Here is a 19179-nt window from a genome sequence, read left to right as displayed (position 1 = left end):
TGTTATATAGGATAGGTTATATCAAAGACCATTTATAAAATATGCCTGTGTTCCCTCATAATAAGATAACTGCACCTCTAGCACATCTAACCAAAGTTGTGCCACTGGCAAGACATTTCAAAAGAAAAAAGGCCTGGCTGGCATTGCTCAGTGAATGAGCGTCATCCTATGAACCAGGAGGTCACAGTTGGATTCCTAGTCAAGGCACATGCCCAGGTTGCGGGCTCATTCCCCAGTGTGGAGCATGCAGGCGGCAACCAATCAATGATTCTCTCTTGTCATTGATGTTTCTATCTCTGTCTCCCTCTTCCTTCCTCTCTGAAATCAATAAAAGATTTAAAAAAAAAAAAGAAAAAAAAAAAGAAGAAAGGTAGTCTATGAACACCATTAAAATTGTTATTCACAGCATCATGAATAATGATCATCACTGCTAAAAAGGTAAGTGGCATGTGGGTGGAATGGAAGGGACACAATAGAACATAAGCTCTAAGAGGTCAGGATTCTTATCTGCCTTTGACCAGAGCTATATGCTGTGTTTACAATAGTGTCTGACATGTGGTCGACGACTGAACAAATAAATACAAGCAGCTATTTCCATAAAGACAAAATATACACAAAGAAAATTGTCAAACAACCACTTAAAGAGGTGGGAATGGAGTGGGGGGAAAAATCTACCAAAGTCACAATTCAAAGACACTGCAGGAAAGGTGGGGAGAAGGGATATTGCTATAACAGGATGATGGAGTATTCAATTATTTTGAATACCTTCAGTAGGCAGTAGAGTTGAAGGGAGAGAGAAGCCTTCCACAGAGCCAGACCACTTAAGACAAAAGAGGCAAATGGGTCCCAAGGAGCAGTCTTCAGAAATAAATAAGGTCAAGAGTAGGGCATGTCAACAGTAAGTATATTTATAGTTAGACCCTGAACAAATAAAAATACACAGCTATGATATGGAAAATTAGGGTCTAGTTTCAGAAAAATGAGGGTTCTGCCAGCACTCTGAACTGCTTAGTCCTTGCTGGAGACCTGTGTATTACAACACTGTCTCACCCTATTCCTTAGAAATCTCAGCATTTAACACAGTGTCTACCACGTACATGACAACCAGTATATGCTTGTGAAGCATGATGAATGACTATTTCAGTGGCTTACAGTGGCACTAACCACACTGTGAAATGGGAAGATGCCTAAGAAACTACCTATTTTCCCCCAATAAAACCTCTTCCACCTCTCTAGATACTCTACTGTCCAGGAATCCCTTTCTATGTGCTAGGTGCTCTACCCCATTCTAAGCTCTATTAAGGGGTGTTACAATCTCTATCATATATAGTACATTTCAGAGAGAGTCCAATATTAGGGACAAAACATTTAATATTAAAATGTAAATGAAGGATCTGTAAACACAAATGTCTTTTAAGGTGCCAGTGTATATTGCATATCCAGTCAAAGGAAGAAAGTAAACAACACTGAGGCTGGCAAGGAGAGTGAGGGGGTAACCAAATAGAGAGGCCCTAAGTTTCTTAAGGTTGAAGAGACTGTGACTAGAGTCCCTAGGCTGCCCCTCTCAGGACTCCTGGTAACTTCAGTCATGATATGACAAGCGATGACACTTCCCTTTGTTTTGCTGGCTCCTTCTCTACTCAACTTCTAAATGGTTTTTAAGCCTATCTACGTGCTGGTGACTCCCAAATGGATATCTACAACCCAGATCTCTCCTCTGAGCTCCTGATTTTATATCTGTGAATGAATAAAAGAGGTTCTTTGCAAAGGTGATCTGATCATAATTCCTAAATGGGAAGGTGATGGTGGGCAGTCACAGCCCAGGCATTTAACTTATTTACTAAAAGACTTATCTTGGCCTTAAGCAAGCCCTGTCTGTTGTTTTTGTGCACCTAGGTTCATATGTCTTTGAAATGCCCTTCAGACCTCTCCTTCTAATACTACTCTTTCAAACCCCTCCTTCCAAAGCAACAATTTTCAACTGATGTGTCTCAAGACCTTTTAAAACATGCAATACCTGACTATGCAAAACATGCACTGACCTCTTTTTCCCTTAGATTGTCAAATTAAAAAATAACAATGGGTAAATTACAATGAAAGAGAAGACTGGCAGTCTCTGCTCAAATTAGATGTAAAAGAAGCAGCATATTTGGGGAAAGCCAGGATTAACGTAGAGTTAAGATGGAACCAAGTGGTAGGTGAAGAATCTTAAGGATGTGCAAAAAAATGCAAGACAAAATAGCAAAGTGCCTAGGAGCATAGCCTCTTGGAGCCACACTGAGCCAAACTACTTAAAAATGGAGCCTGGCTCCACCTCTTACAAGTGGTATGACTGGAAAAGTTTAAAAGTAAAGAAGTAGAAGTTTAACTTCTTTGTGTCTTGGTTACTTCATTCATAAAATATGGATCATTATAGGATCTCTATCATAGCACTGTTATATGAGGATTATATACATTGATACATGCAAGGCACTCAGAATAGTGTCTGGGACGTGGCGAGCACTGATAAAATACCTGCTACCATCACTATTATCATTCTGTGGGGTACCATGGGAAGGTTTTTGTGACCAATAGTAAAGTGAGTCAGAACACAGAAACACAGTAGGGAAAGGGGAAGGACACACATTTGGAGTTAAGTCTGAACAAAATGAGGAAAAGTGCCATGGAGAGAACTGTCTAGTCGCAAGGGTTCCCAACTCTGACAGAGTAGTTTTGGTGTCAGATTAGTACGAAAACTAGACTGCCTCATAGCACTATATTCCACCAACACTTCCAATGCTATAGATGGAATGCTTGTGGTCCCCATTCACCTACCCCAATTTCATGTTGGAACCTAATCCCGAATGTGATGGTGATAGGAGGTGGGACTTTTGGGAGTTGAAAGGTCTTGAGAGTAGAACCCTCATAAATGTGATTTAGTACCCTTATAAAAGTGTACTTATAAAAGTGACTTCAGAGAGCTCTCTCTCTCTCTCTCTCTCTCACTTCTAGCTTCCCTGGCTGCTCCCCAATAAATGCCAGTAGTGTCTCCCCTCCTTGGAAAACCAAAAATACCTGCACAAATTTCCAAATTGCTCCCTAAAAGGTTGTGCTGCCATCATTAAGAACCACTGCTCAGCTATTCTAGATCAAGGTATAATCAGAAAACAGAATGTTTGAGTTTTCTTTTATTTTTAAATCTTTATTGTTAAAAGTATTACAGATGCCCCCTTTTCCACTCTGTGAGGACACAGTGAGAAGACTACAGTCTATGATCCCCCAGGAAGGGAGCTCTCACAAACAATTCTGACACTAATTTCTGTGTGTGTGTGTGTGTGTGTGTGTGTGTGTGTGTGTGTGTTTAACATACCACCAAGCAATTCTGCAGCACCAGCTAGGTGTCCTATAATTCAACCCAATTCTACCACAATTTACCTGGAGGTAGCACTGAGACATGCTAGTAAGCCAGGACAAGCAAAACAGGGAAACTGAGACAGATAGTTAACACATTGCACACCAGTAGTTTTATTGTTAGCTTTACCAGTGGCCAGATAAGTTCCTATTGAACGAGTACAAAAAATGTTTTACAAAGTCTCATACTTTAAAAAGATATTAGCTTGTAAGAACATCTAATAAATAACTTCAAAATGCAATGGGTATTTAATTTTAAGGTGTGCCTTTTTTTTATATATATATATTTTATTGATTTTTCACAGAGAGGATGAGAGAGGGATAGAGAGTTAGAAACATCGATGATAGAGAAACATCGATCAGCTGCCTCTTGCACAACCCCTACTGGGGATGTGCCCGCAACCAAGGTACATGCCCTCGACCGGAATCGAACCTGGGACCTTTCAGTCCGCAGGCCGACGCTCTATCCACTGAGCCAAACCGGTTTCGGCTTAAGGTGTGCCTTTAACATTTATGTAAAACACCATGTAATATGAAAACACGAGGATGCTCGTGATCTGCCCACAATGTGTTAACCAGCCAAGCAGTTTATAGCCATCTAGTAAATTGCAAAATCCTATCCTATATAATAAAAGGCTAATATGCAAATCGACAGAATGATGGAATGACCAGTCGCTATGACGTGCACTGACCACCAGGGGGTAAACACTCAACGCAGGAGCTGCCCCCTGGTGGTCAGTGTGCTCCCACAGGGGGAGCGCCGCTCAGCCAGAAGCCCTGAGCCAGGCTCACAGCTGGTGAGCGCAGCAGCAGTGGTGGGAGCCTCTCCCGCCTCCAAAAGCAGCGCGGGGAGCGGGCCTAAACCATCAGTCGGACATACTCTGAGGGCTCCTGGACTGGGAGAGGGTGAAGGCTGGGCTGAGGGACCCCACCCTGAGTGCAAGAATTTCATGCACTGAGCCTCTAGTATTCTATAACCAATGACACTTAAAAGTAAATGGTTTATACTTCTTCCCACCCAGAGGGTAAATAGCTTATAGCAGAAATCCAATTAATGTCATTTATCAACCACAACCAAGAACAGACGAAGGGAATAAATCTCATGTTGGCACATCAGCATAAAACTGATGAGTATTCTAGTGAGATCCTTCTCTTAAGATCTTCCCTAAACTCCCAGCCTTTAAAAACCCTCAAAACAAAAGTCCCAACATGCTCTCTCCCTGCAAGGAGCACGCTGGCCTCTTTCCCTTCCCCCTCTTCTTCCCCCACAGGCATGTATCTCCTAAACTCTAAGGGACTTGCAACCAGAAAGCAATGGGCAGTGGCAGCTCATCCCAGGGCTAACCCACTGAACCGGTCTCTAAGGCCCCCTTTTCTCTGACTTCTTAGTGAGCCTAAGCAGCCCAGTCTAGGCTTGTTTCCCCACCTAGTCTCTCTCCTGTTGCTTCTTCTGTCCTGAGCCCTTCCTTGTTTCACTGTCCCCAGTTTTAATAAACATTCTCTAAAAATCACCTGGACTTGCCCGGCCGATGTGGCTCAATGGTTGAGTGTCAATCCATGAATGAGGAGGTCATGGTTCGATTCCTGGTCAGGGTACATGCCTAAGTTTGGGGTTCTATCCCCATTAGGAGGCATTCAGGAGGCAGCCAGTAGATGATTCTCTCACATCATTGATATTTCTCTCTCTCTCTCCTTCTCCCTTCCTCTCTGAAATCAATAAAAACATATTTTTTAAAAAATCACCTGGACTCATGTTGTAAAATCTTTCCTGCATGAAATCAAGAATCAACAGACTGAAAAATGGCAGCAGAGTAGGAGGATGCTGCAAGGACATGCTCCCAGGAACAAGATGGAATTACAACTGAAATATGGAAAGGCTTCCTGAATAATCAATGGAAAACTCACAGGAGAGAACCCTGATACCCAAGGACCAAAGGTGGAGACCGCATAGAGACTGGTAGGAGGGGGAAGGTGCGAAAGGACTGGCAGGACACCCACAGATAGCAACTGAAGTCCCAGAGAGATATCTCAGGAAGGATTGCCACTGAGAACTCTGAGATCTAATCCCCAAGCTGGGCTCCCCAGCAGAGAGCACCAAACTGAGGAGGGTACCCACATAACATCTAGCTGTGAAAAGCAGTGGGATGCTGTCTGTCAGGGAGTGGCAGCTGAAAGTTCGGGCACCCTCTTAAAGGGCCAACACACAAAAATTCCCTGTGGAGCCACCCACCTTGTGCTCTGGCAGAGGGAGGGTGAAATGGACTAGAGCTGTGAGAGTAGAACCCAAGAGTGGGGACTTGAGGGGTAGAGCTCAGAAGGCAGACAACCCAAGTTTCCTGGGCTGAGTCATTCACTCACACAGTGGAGAACATCTTTCCAACATCTGCCTTGCCTGGAGGGAAGACAGTGGACACACCCTATTGGAAAACACCTTGCCCTGGGGCCACTTAAGAGATTAAAAGTAACAATAAGCCTCCCAGCAGAAGCAACTGCCCCACCCTGTTGAAAAAACTCTCACCACACCAGAGGATGATTGCCTGGGGGCAATTCAAGTCGGAATCTATTAGTCTGTAGACAGAGGGGTCTCTGGAGGCTTTGAGTCTTTGCCTGATCCAATTAGTCAGAAACAGCCTTTAACACTGTCCTACACTAGAGATTGAGAGATATAGAGGATCTACCTAAAACATAGTCACAAACCCAAACAGACAACCAAAATGAGGAAACAAAGAAACAACCCCCAACTGAAAGAACTAGAGAATTCTCCAGAAGAAGAGATAAATGAAGCGGAGATAAGAAACTTATCTGAGAAACCATAATGGTGATTGGCAAGAAGGTAGGGAGAGTGTGTGAGAGAGTGAGGGAGTGATAGAGGAGTGTGTGGATATGTGTGTGTGGGGGGTGTGTGTGTGTGTGTGTGAACTAGAGACAGTTAGATCCTGCAGATCTTCCAAGGGGCTGCCAAATTGGCAGTCTTAGACGGCAAAACCCCACTGCCACTACAGACACTCAGGGGCATCCAGTGTGGGCACAGAGACCATGACATCTTGAAAAACAGAACTGCTTGAGACTAGGATCTTAGCCTCACCACCACCCAATCTGTTCTCAAACCAGGACCCTACAGCCACTGGGGACAAAGACCTGCAACCACAACTGCAGATCTACAGACACCAAGAATCTAGAAATCCCAGCCGCAGATTCCTGTGAGTCACAGAGCCCATCTCCCTCCCCACAGGCTCGCTGCAGTGCCATAGGAACTGCTGGTCCCGCCCCGTGCAAGCAGGCCTCATGCCCACACAGGGCAGCTCCAGCTCCACTGCCCGTATTTGAGCCTGGGCACGTGGACACTGGGAATCTGTTTCCTGCAGAGACCAGACCCCACACCCACACAGGGTGGCTGTGGCTCCACTGCCCAAATTTGAGCCTGGGCGTACAGACACTGGGAATCTGCTTACCGCAGAGCTCACTCTCGCAACCAGACCCTATACCCACACAGGGCGGCAGTGCCACCTGACTTTGATTCTGGGCAAGCACACACAGAAGTCTGTTTTTTCGCAGTGCAGGAGTGATCTCCTGCTGACACAGGGCAGCTGTGCAACCCGGTCCCCCAAGCAGACCAGGGACCCTGATTCTCTGCGTGAGAGGCAGCACTGAGCACCAGTGACTTCACTCTGTTTCTTATCACGTGCGCCTGGGATCCCTGATGCCCAGTGCACACACACTAAGAGCCAGTGACTCCAACTCTCGGCACGTGCACACACAGGGAACCTGATTCTCATTGCGAGGCCGCACCAAGCAACAGAGACTCTGATATTCGATTATCAGCATGGGCACAGAGAGACTCTGACTCCTGGCATGCACTAGGAGACTCTGATTTTTGGCACACGCCAGTGGGGTCTCTTTATCAGCATGGCACAGGCAAGGGTTCCTGATTCTAGGTGCATTCATGAGGCTGCACTGAGTGCCGGTGACTCTGATCCTGGGCAAGCGTGGCTCTCACCAACCCACGGCAGCCACATATCTTGGTGTCAGAGCTCTTCAGTGACACTCGGGTGGTACAAAACTCCCACTGCACACAGCCCAAGCCCCCACAACTTGGTGATTGGACCTTCTGGTAAAAGTTAGAATGGGAGACAACAAAATAATCCCCAGAGGAAAGAAAAAGAAGAACGGCCAAGAAAGGAAATAAGTGAAATGGAGGCAAGGAACATGACAGAAAAAGAATTCAGAGTAATGGTCATACAGTTCATAAACCAGATGGACGAGAAAATCAACAACCTATGCAAAAATCAGGAAGAAGTCAAAAGTAATATAGCTACAATCAAAAACACCATGGAAGGTTTCAACAGTAGACTAGAAAAAGCAGAGGACCGAATAAGTGAGTTAGAAGATAAGGTAGAAAAACAAGCCCAATCTGAACAGCAGCTGGAAAAAAAAAATTAAAAAGCAGGAGGAGAGCCTAAGGGAGCTATGGGACAGCATGAAATGAAGTAACATAAATATAATAGGGCTGCCAGAAAAACAAGAAGAGCAGCAAGGATTAGAAAATCTATTTGAAGAAATAATGACAGAAAACTTCCCTGATATGGGGAAGAAAAAAGTTACACAAGTACAGAGAGCCCCAAGCAAGATGAATCCCAAAAGACCCACACCAAGACATGTCATAATTACAATGGCAAATGTTAACAACAAAGAGAGAATCTTAAAGGCTGCAAGAGAGAGACAGAGAGTTACCTACAAAGGATCCGCCATCAGATTATCAAATGATTTCTCAACAGAAACACATCAAGCTAGAAGGGAATGGAAGGAAGTATACAGAGTGATACAAAGCAAAGGACTGAGTCCAAGAATACTCTATCCAGCAAGACTATCAATCAAAATTAAAGGGGAAATCAAGAGCTTCGCAGACAAAAAAAAGGCTAAGGAAATTTATCACTACCAAGCCAGGGATGCAAGAAATGCTAAAGGGAATGCTGTAAAAAGAAGAAATAGAAAGGAAGGAACACAGGCATAAGGTACAGAAACGTCTACAAACAAGTACCTATCAATAATAACATTAAACATAAATGGATTAAATGCTCCAATCAAAAGACATCGAGTGACTGAGTGGATAAGAAAACATGACCCATATATATGCTGTCTACAGGAGACCCACCTCAGAACAAGGGACTCACACAGACTGAAAGTGAAGGGATGAAAAAATATCAGGCAAACGTAAATGAAAAAAAAGCTGGGGTAGCAATACTTATATCTGACAAAATAGACCTCAAAGTGAAGACCGTAACAAGAGACAAGAAAGGCTACTTCATAATTCTAAAAGGATCAATACAACAAGAGGACATAAGTCTGGTAAACATTTATGCACCCAATGCAGGAGCACCCAAATACATAAAAAAAAACTTCTGGAAGATATCAGGGGAGAGATTGACAGCAACACAATCATAGTAGGAGACTTTAATACCCCATTAACGTCACTGGATAAATCCTCTAGACCCGTGGTGGGCAAACTGCGGCTCTTGAGCCACATGCGGCTCTTTGGCCTCTTGAGTGTGGCTCTTCCACAGAATACCATGGCCTGGGCAAGTCTATTTTGAAGATGTGGCGTTAGAAGAAGTTTAAGTTTTAAAAATTTGGCTCTCAAAAGAAATTTCAATCGTTGTACTGTTGATATTTGGCTGTTGATTAATGAGTTTGCCGACCACTGCTCTAGTCAAAAAAATTAGCAAAGAAACATCAATCCTAAACGACTCACTAGATTAGATGGACTTAATCGACATCTTTAGAACATTCCACCCCAAAACAACAGAACATACATTCTTCTCAAGCACACATGGGACATTTTCAAAGATAGACCACATATTGGGACACAGGCAAAGTCTCTCCAAATTCAAGAGGACTGAAATCATATCAAGCATCTTCTCAGATCACAATGGCATAAAATCAGAAATCAACTACAGTAAAAACAATCACAAAAATTCAAACACTTGGAGGCTGAATAATATACTATTAAACAATGAGTGGGTTAACAAAGAGATCAAAGAAGAAATAAAAAACATCCTGGAAACAAATGACAATGAAAACACAATTCAAAATTTTTGGGACACAGTGAAAGCAATCCTAAGAGGGAAGTTCATAGCATTACAGGCTTACCTCAAAAAAAACAAAACTGGTAATAAACCATCTAACTCTGCAACTTGAAGAATTAGCAAGAGAGCAACAAGATCTACAGACACCATGTCCATACTACCCAAAGAAAAGCCTAGTGTGAGCAGAAGGAAGGAGATAATAAAGATCAGAGTGGAAATAAATGACATAGAGACAAAAAAAAAAAATACAAAAGATCAATAAAACCAAGAGCTGGTTCTTTGAAAGAATAAACAAGATTGATGAACCTCTAGCCAGGCTCACCAAGAAGCAAAGAGAGAAGACCCAAATAAACAAAATTGGAAATGAAAGAGGTGAAATAACAACAGACCCCACAGAAATATGAGGAATCATTAAAAAATACTATCAGCAACTCTACTCCAATAAACTGGTCAACCTAGAAGAAATGGACATATTCCTAGAAAAATACAACCTTCCAAAACTCAAGTAGGAGGAATCAAAAAATCTGAATAGGCCAATAACTATGGAGGAAATTGAAGCAGTAATCAAAAAACTTCCAACAAACAAAAGCCCTGGACCAGATGGCTTCACAGGGGAATTTTATCACACATTCAAAGATGAAATAAAACCTATCTTCCTCAGACTATTCCAAAAAAATTCAAGAGGAAGGAGCAATTCCAAGCTCTTTCTATGAAGCCAGCATTACCCTAACCCCAAAACCAGATAAAGACAATACAAAGAAAGAGAATTACAGGCCAATATCTCTCATGAAAACAGACACTAAAACCCTCAACAAAATTCTAGCAAATCAAATCCAGCATTACATTGGGAAGATCATACACCATGACCAAGTGGGATTTATTCCAGGGGTGAAAGAATGGTACAATATCCGCAAGTCAATAAATGTGATACACCACATAAACAAACTGAGAGATAGAAACCATATAAACATATCCATTGATGCAGAAAAAGCATTTGACAAAATCCAACACCCTTTCTTTTTTTTTTTTTTTTCAACACCCTTTCTTGATAAAAACTCTCAGCAAGGTGGGAATAGAAGGATCATACCTCAACATAATAAAAGACATATATGACAAACCCACAGCCAACGTCATACTCAATGGGCAAAAAATAAAACTATTTCCCTTAACAACATGAACAAGACAGGGATGCCCACTCTCACCACTCCTGTTCGACATAGTACTGGAAGTACTAGCCATTGCAATCAGACAAGAAGAAGAAATAAAAGGCATCCAAATTGGAAAAGCAGAAGTAAAACTGTAGTTATTCGCAGATGACATGATATTGTACATAGAAAATCCCAAAGACTCCATCAAAAAACTAATAGACTTAATAAATGAATTCGGTAATGTAGCAGGATACAGAGTTAACACCCAGAAGTCTATGGCTTTTCTATACACCAATAATGAACTCACAGAAAGAGAAATTTAAAAAGCAATCCCATTTACCATTGCAACAAAAAAATTAAGATACCTAGGAATACACTTAACCAAGGAGACAAAGGACCTGTACTCAGAAAATTTCAGGACGCTGAAAAAAGAGATAGAGGAAGACATGAACAAATGGAAGAATATACCATATTCATGGATGGGTAGAATCAACAGCATTAAAATGTCCATACTACCCAAAGCAATCTATAAATTCAATGCAATCCCCATTAAAATACCAACGGCTTACTTCAAAGACCTAGAACAAATTCTCCAAAAATTCATCTGGAATAAAAAAAAAGACTCCCCCGAATAGCTGCAGCAATCTTGAGAAAGAAGAACAATGTAGGAGGGATCACAATACCAGATATCAAGCTATACTACAAAGCCACTGTTCTCAAAACTGCCTGGTACTGGCACAAGAATAGACATATAGACCAGTGGAACAGAACAGAGAACCTAGAAATCGACACAAGCCAGTATGCTCAATTAATATTTGACAAAGGAGGCAAGAGCATACAATGGAGACAAGACAGTCTCTTCAATAAATGGTGTTTGGAAAACGGGACAGATACTTGCAAAAAAATGAAACTAGACCACCAACTTACACCATACACAAAAATAAACTCAAAATGAATAAAGGACTTAAACGTAAGACAGGAAATCATAAAAATCTTAGAAGAAAGCCATAGGCAGCAAAATAGCAGACATTTGTCATAGCAATATCTTTACCAGTACAGCTCCTAGGGCAGTGATGGGCAACCTTTTGAGCTTGGTGTGTCAAACTTCGCCAAAAAACTGAGCATAACTCGGGTCGTGTGTCACTTTGAGGAAAAAACATTATTTCGCAAATGTTTCATCCTCAGGAGCAGCAAATGTTTCATCCTCGGCATGCAGCTGCCTCAGTGGCCGTGTGTCATCAGAAATGGCTACGCGTGTCAGTGCTGACACGCGTGTCATAGGTTTGCCATCACTGTCCTAGGGCAATAGAAACTAAAGAGAAAATAAACAAATGGGACTACATCAAACTAAAAAGCTTCTGCACAGCAAAAGAAACCATCAACAAAACAACAAGAAAGCCCACTGAATGGGAGAACACATTTGCCAATGTTATCTCTATTAAGGGTTTAATCTCCAACATTTACAGGGAACTCATACAACTTAACAAAAGGAAGATAAACAATCCATTCAAAAAATGGGCAAAGGACCTCAACAGACACTTTTCGAAAGAGGACATTCAGAAAGCCAAGAGACATATGAAAACATGCTCAAAGTCACTAATCATCCGAGAGATGCAAATCAAAACAACAATGAGGTACCATCTCACACCTGTCAGAATGGCTGTCATCAACATATCAACAAACGACAAGTGCTGGATAGGATGCGGAGAAAAAGGAACCCTCGTGCACTGCTGGTGGGAATGCAGACTGATGCAGCCACTGTGGAAACAGTATGGAGTTTTCTCAAAAAACTAAAAATGGAACTCCCATTTGACCCATTGATCCCACTTCTAGGAATATATCCCAAGAAACTAGAAACACCAATCAGAAAGGATATATGCACCCCTATGTTCATAGCAGCACAATTCACCATAGCTAAGATTTGGAAACAGCCTAAGTGCACATCAGCAGATGAGTGGATTAGAAAACTGTGGTACATCTACAAAATGTAATACTATGCTGCTGTAAAAAAGAAAGAATTATTACCATTTGCAACAGCATGGATGGAACTGGAGAGCATTATGCTAAGTGAAATAAGTCAGGCAGTGAAAGAAAAATACCTCATGATCTCACTCATTTATGGATAATAACGAACATTATAAACTGATGAACAAAAATAGATACAGAGGCAGAGAAGCATCAAACAGACTGTCAAACTACAGCAGGAATGCTGGGAGGGTTGGTGGGGGGGAGGTAAGAGATCAACTGAAGGACTTGTATGCATGCATATAAGCATAACCAATGGACCCAAGACATTGGGGGAGGGGGGCATGTGCCAGGGGTAGGGGAGGCAGGGGAGAGTTAATGGGGGGGAAAAAGGAGACATATGTACTACTATTTGTAATACTTTAAACAATAAAATAAAATTTTTTAAAAAAGAAACTTATCTGAAACAGAGTTCAGAGTAATGATGTTAAAAATGCTCAAAAGAACGTAAAAAGATATAGTAACTATGAAAAAAGAACAGTCTGAGATAAAGAATAACTTAACACAAATAAAGAACACATTAGTCAGAATACACTGCAGATTAGGGGAAGCTGAGGATCCAGTCAGTGAATTAGAAGACAATGTTGAAAATATCACTCAATTAGAGAACCAAAAAGAAAAAACAATTAAAAAACAGGAGGACAGCTTAAGGGAGCTGTGGGACCATGTGAAACGTAACAATATTAGAATAGTAGGTGTGCCAGAAGAGGCAGAAAGGGAGAAAGGAATAGAGAAGGTGTTTGAAGAAATAATGGTAGAAAACTTCCCTAACCTGGTAAAGGAAAAAGTTCAGGAGGCACAGAGAACCCCAAACAAGAAGAACTCAAACAAACCCACGCCCAGACACATCATAATTAAAATGCCAAAAATTAAAGGCAAAGAGAAAATCTTAAAGGCAGCAAGAGAAAAGAGCTGTTACCTACAAAGGAGTTCCCATAAGGCTGACACCTGATTTCTCATCAGAAACTCTACAGGCCAGAAGGGAATGGCATGAAGTACTCCAGGTAATGGAAAGCAAGGATCTGAGACCAAGATTACTATATCCAGCAAGGCTACCATTCAAAATAGACGGTCAAATAAAGAGCTTCCCAGACAAAAAAAAAAAAAAAGGCTAAAGGAGTTCATCACCAACAAGCCAGCATTATAAGAAATGCTAAAGGGATTGCTGTAAGGGAATGTTGAGAAGAAACAGAGAGAGAAACCTAGCCATACAGAATTAAAATGGCAATAAATAAGTACCTATCAATAATAACCCTTAATATAAATGGGTTAAATGCTCCAATCAAAAGGTGAAGGGTTAAATGCTCCAATCAAAAGGTGAAGGGTAGCTGAATGGATACAAAAACATGACCCAACTAACTATATGCTGTCTACAAGAGACCCACCTCAAAGCAAAAGACACACACAGGATGCAAGTGAAGGGATGGAAAAATTTTTTTTCATGCAAATGGAAAAAAAAAAAAAGCTGGAGTAGCAATACTCATATCCAACAAGAGACTTCAAAAGCATCATGCTAAGCGAAATAAGCAAGTCAGAGAAAGATAAATATCAAATGATCTCACTCATTTGTGGAATATAATAAATAACATAAACTGATGAACAAAAATAGAGCCAGAGGGGGGAAAAATATTTTAGAATAGAAGTAATCCTGTTATTTGCCGATTTTTAATATTTCCTTTCCTACAACTTTTGTGCTGTCATACTATGTTAGTACAGTTTTGGTAATCTACACTAATAAAAGAAAATATGCAAATTGACCATAATTGATTATATCATGGGCCTCTTACAATTCACTCTATTTCTAGTCCCTCTCCCTCCCCAGAGGTCAGGTGGGTGGGAGTGAAAATTCCAACTCTCTAATCACACCCTTGGTTCCTCTAGTGACCAGCTCCCATCCTTAAGAGACTTAGGGGCTTTGCAAAAGTCAACATTAACATAACAAGACACCTTTATTGCTCCCATCACAAGAAATTTCAGGGTTTTAGTAGCTCAGTGCCAGGAATGGAACAAAGACTGAATATGTATTCTTTATTATAAATCACAATATCACAGTACACCTGTGATTTTAGCATGATACCCAACACTCACCCTCATACATACAAATGGGAGTATAAAATGGAAATCTGAGCTATGCATTAAAATCCATTAAAGTGTTCCTTCTTCTGCATGCATATGAGCCTATCCAACGGTTAAGTTCAACAGGGGGTTGGGGCATCCGTGGGGAGGGGTGTGGGATGGGAATGGGGGGATGAGGACAAATATGTGACACCTTAATCAATAAAGAAATTTAAAAAAAATAATAATAAAAATAAAGTGTTCCTTCTTCAAGTCAGAAATATCCTCCCTGGGACTTTATCCTTAAAAATAATGTTACATAAATGACACATGAAATGTTTCTATATGCATTATTTATAACACTGCAAAAGTGCAATATCTAAAGCATAATGGTAATTATTTAAAGTTTCCATTTATTGCTGAGTGTAGTCAGAGACTGTGTTAAGTATACCATGCTTAATTTAGTCCTCATAACAAAACCCTCTGAAGTAGGTATTAACTCTTTACTTATAAAGAAATTGAGGCTTACGGAGGGTAAGTGATGAGTCCAAAGTTACAGGTATCAGGGCCTAGACAGAACCTAGGACAATCTGATTCAAGGACCAAGATTTTTAACCATTCTAATCAGTGTTTCTACTCCAGAGGACATGTCTTCTAAAGAAGGTTACAAAGACTATATAACAACATGGGAGATGCTTTTGATTAAATAGTGCAGGTTATATTTGTATTGAAACTACAATTATGGAGGCCTTTAACTCCACTAATTTATCTGTTGTAACCTTGGGCAAACTATCTCAAGACCTCAAATAACGTAACTGAAAAAGGGAACTTAAACATGACCAGCCTCTTTAAGGTTGTCCTAAGCATCAAAGGAGTGCCTGCCCCTTAGTAAGCCCTGAATACAAGCTCTTTCTTACTTATTCACAAGCAAAGACACACACTTCAGCTGTAGCACCAGAGAAGTTTTCAGACAAGGAAAAGGTAACCGTTTTGTGTCCGATATTCTGATGACAGACACTGGACGTCTGAAAGATTCCATAGAACTTGCAGAATAAATCGTACAAGTCCTGTCATACTGTGAGGTGTGCTTTAAGTCCTTCCTACCTCAGGCAGCACTAGACGCCTTCCTCCTCCCTTCACCTGCAGCCTAGCCCAGCACAGGCTCAGGACCAGACTTGGCCAGGAAGCCTGGATTCTTTCCCACCTCCAGAAAGAACCTATTCTGTGACCTTGGGAAAATCAATCCAATTCCTTCTTCTGTTTTCTCTAAGCTGCCCAAGGAAAAAATAAAAATACATAAAACATCTTCCTTTGAAACATCGCAGCCTGTTGTTCCTGGCCCAGGCCGGGGCAAGCTGAACACCAACCTAAGGCCAGGGAAGGGAGAGCAAGGATGGGGAGCGAAGAAAGGGGGTGAAGCCTCGGCGACACCCCTTCCCCCTCCGGCCCTTCCAGACTCCCACCCGCGTCGAGGGTGCAGAAGGTCTCCTCCCAAGAGCTAAGCTGTCACAAAAAGTGAGCCAGGAGGAGACCACCGCCGTCGGACCCAGAGGCGGAAGGAGGCTCCCGAGAGCAGGGCTCGGATTACTCGCGTGGGTGGCCGCGGAGCGCCCGGGGCAGCCCCTCGCTCACCGAACTCCTGGGACTCCGGGTCGGGCTGGAAAGTGAAGTGAGCCACCTGCCGCCTCGGGGCCGCGTCCCCGCCGGCCGAGGCGGGCTGCAGGAAGCCCCGCAGCGGCCCCGCACCGCACAGCCGGCGCCAGGGTCCCTCGGCCCCGGCCGCGCGCAGCCTCCACAGGCGGCCCGCACTCGCCGCTACGGCAGCCATCCCCGCACGCCGCCGCCGGGTTTGCGAGCTGCGCCGCCGCACTCCGGCCGCAGGAGGGCGGAGCCCCAGGGCAGCTTCCACATTGGTGCGGCCGAAGGGGCGGTTCCGTGAAACCAACCAATCGGAGTTCGGAATTCGGAGGTGGGAAAGGCAAGGAGCAAAGCCAGGCGGCGTTCGCCCGCGGGACGCACGCGGAAGACGGCCTAGGCGTGGGCTCGTGGGTGGATGAGAGCCAATGAAATTGTCCCTCCAAGTGGAGGCTTCCCAAAGTCAGCCGAGCGGGCTGGGCTGGGCTGGGCCCGGACGCGGTCCTGCGATGTGCCACCCGACCCCTGGATTTGTTCTTTTCCAATGTCACTTGTCAGTTTCGGTGGCTTTTTCATTTCACCATTTATACTTTCTTTCTGAAATGTAACCCTTGTTTATTCTCTCCTATTCTTTATCTCCATATCCTATAGGTAAGGGGTTGAAAGGTTGCTGACTGGCACTAGTTATTGGTTTTGAGTTCCAAACCCTCCTTGAATGTTTAATAATTCTCTATAGAATATTATTTTATTCAGATGACAGTTTCAAGAGGTACACTTGGATTTCATTCCAAAAATCCAATTAATAGAGATATTCAATACATTTTTGCCCAGGTGCAGGAAAAAATGGCTGGTTTATTCTAATTAGCCTAAAAACCGGAAGAATTTGAGTCATTAATTTACATTTAAAATAATCAGTTTTGTAAACTTTCTCTTTCAAAATCCAGATGCTTCAAAGGATACTTTCTCTGTCCGTGAATTTACAAGTCATAGTAAAATATGACAGAAATAAGAGTGAAAGTGTTTCCATCAGATAAATATAGGAGGGTGGGAAAGGACAGATCCAAAATTTTGAAGGTCTTCATATGCTGGTTAAGAAGTTTCATGTCCAACTATATGCAGTCAAGAACAGCAAGGAGAGCACCAACAGATTTGTCTGCCTGACAAATCACTTTTTAAAATTTTTTTTTTCGCAATCTCCACCACACCATCTGCCTAGTACCTTGGAAATGTATGTATGTAATTAAAGTGGGACCCACCCTGGCCACATTTCATTGATATTAGGTTGGGAAAGTGTCATTTTCAGGAAATTTTAGAAGTATAATTTAGAAAGATAGGCAAAGTTGCTGTTCACTCTTCAGAATAACTCTTAGCTCACTTTCTGTAACTGAGTTTCACTACCTGTGCAACCTGTACCTGTTTAGACTCAGCTTTTGGACACCCCTTTCATATCCTATATAATAAAGAGGTAATATGCAAATTGACCCTCATGCCCTCACGTCACAAGATGGCCACCCCCACATCATCACAAGATGGCCACCACAAGATGGCTGCCTCCATGTAGTCACAAGATGGCCAGCAGGGGAGGGCAGTTGGGGGCAACCTGGCCTGCAGGGGCGGGTATTTGGGGGGGGGGGGACCAGGCCTGCAGGGGCGGGCAGTTGGGGGCAGCCGGGCCTGCAGGGGCGGGCAGTTGGGGGCAGCCGGGCCTGTAGGGGAAGGCAGTTGGGGGTGATTGGGCCAACAGGGGAGCAGTTAGGTGTGAATCAGGCCAGCAGGGGAGCAGATAGGGGGCTATCAGGCTGGCAGGCAGAGTGGTTAGGGGCAATCAGGCAGCCAGCAGGCGAGTGGTTAGGAGCCAGCAGTCCTGGATTGTGAGAGGGTGCAGGCTGGGCTGAGGGACACTCCCCTGCCCAGTGCACAAATTTTGTGCACCGGGCCTCTAGTAGCAACATAATATCTTGTAATATCTTATCCTTATATCTTGTTACTTGCTCCCATTCAAACTCAAGCAAAGACATCAGGAGGCAAGTAACAAAGAAGTCAAATTCTTGCTCTTGAATTACAAAATAGATCTTTAAGCCAATGGCAGAGACAATTTTTAGAGAACAGAGTTTGGCCTTTAAAGACTGGTTTCTGAGTACTAAACCTCAAGAACCTGAATGACTTAGGGTACAAAATGTATGAGTTAAACAAAAGTTTATAAAGAGCATGCTAATTTAAGAGCCAGTTTTCCCACCTTCCATAAAAGTAGAGCCATAAAAGAGAACTATAGGTATCTTTATTTGTAGATGGGCCTGAAAGAGTATCACAGGTCCTCCAACTTATGACCATGGCATGGCATTTGGAACATAAAAATGCTTCTCTCATATGCCAAGAGAGATGCAGATATGGTATCAAGGTTTAGGGAAAATGCTTTAAAAATAAAGTCCATTATTTTAAATGGGAAAGGTTTTGAATAGACATTTCTCTAAAGAAAATATACAAGTGACCAATAAACACATGAAAATATGTTCAACATTATTAGAGAAATGCAAATCAAAACCACAATGAGATACCACTTCACATTCACTAAGATAGCCAAAATAAGACATCTATAACAAGTGTTGGTTAGGATAAGGAACAATTGGAACCTTTGTACATTGCTGATGGGAATATAAAATGATGCAGCTGCTGTGGAAAATAGCTTATCACTTCTATAGAAGTTAAATAGATTTATCATATGACCCAGAAATTCCACTCCTAAGTACACACCCAAGAAAAATGAAAACTATGTACACACAGAAACCTGTACACAAATGTTCATAGCAGCATTGTTCATAGTAGCCAAAAGATGGAAACAATTC

The 19179-nt window shown here is 42.5% G+C and overlaps 1 protein-coding gene across 2 annotated transcripts in view; it reads right to left on the bottom strand.

The window, feature by feature from the left end:
* Positions 1-16604, bottom strand: part of BCKDHB (branched chain keto acid dehydrogenase E1 subunit beta) — a 223853-nt gene extending 207249 nt beyond the window's left edge. Inside the window, exon 1 of one of the 2 annotated variants that reach the window (XM_054722299.1) lies at positions 16334-16604. In XM_054722299.1, the coding sequence (XP_054578274.1) occupies positions 16334-16529 (196 nt within the window). In that variant the 5' untranslated portion in view covers positions 16530-16604. The remainder of the gene's footprint in view (positions 1-16333) is intronic. The other variant, XM_054722298.1, reaches the window with a different exon arrangement.
* Positions 16605-19179: the final 2575 nt, after the last annotated feature.

Source organism: Eptesicus fuscus, chromosome 10 (assembly GCF_027574615.1).
Source record: "Eptesicus fuscus isolate TK198812 chromosome 10, DD_ASM_mEF_20220401, whole genome shotgun sequence".
In the NCBI taxonomy this organism is placed as follows: Eukaryota; Metazoa; Chordata; class Mammalia; order Chiroptera; family Vespertilionidae; genus Eptesicus; species Eptesicus fuscus.
Note: the sequence above shows the minus strand (reverse complement) of the source record. Positions and strands in the feature narration are given on the sequence as shown.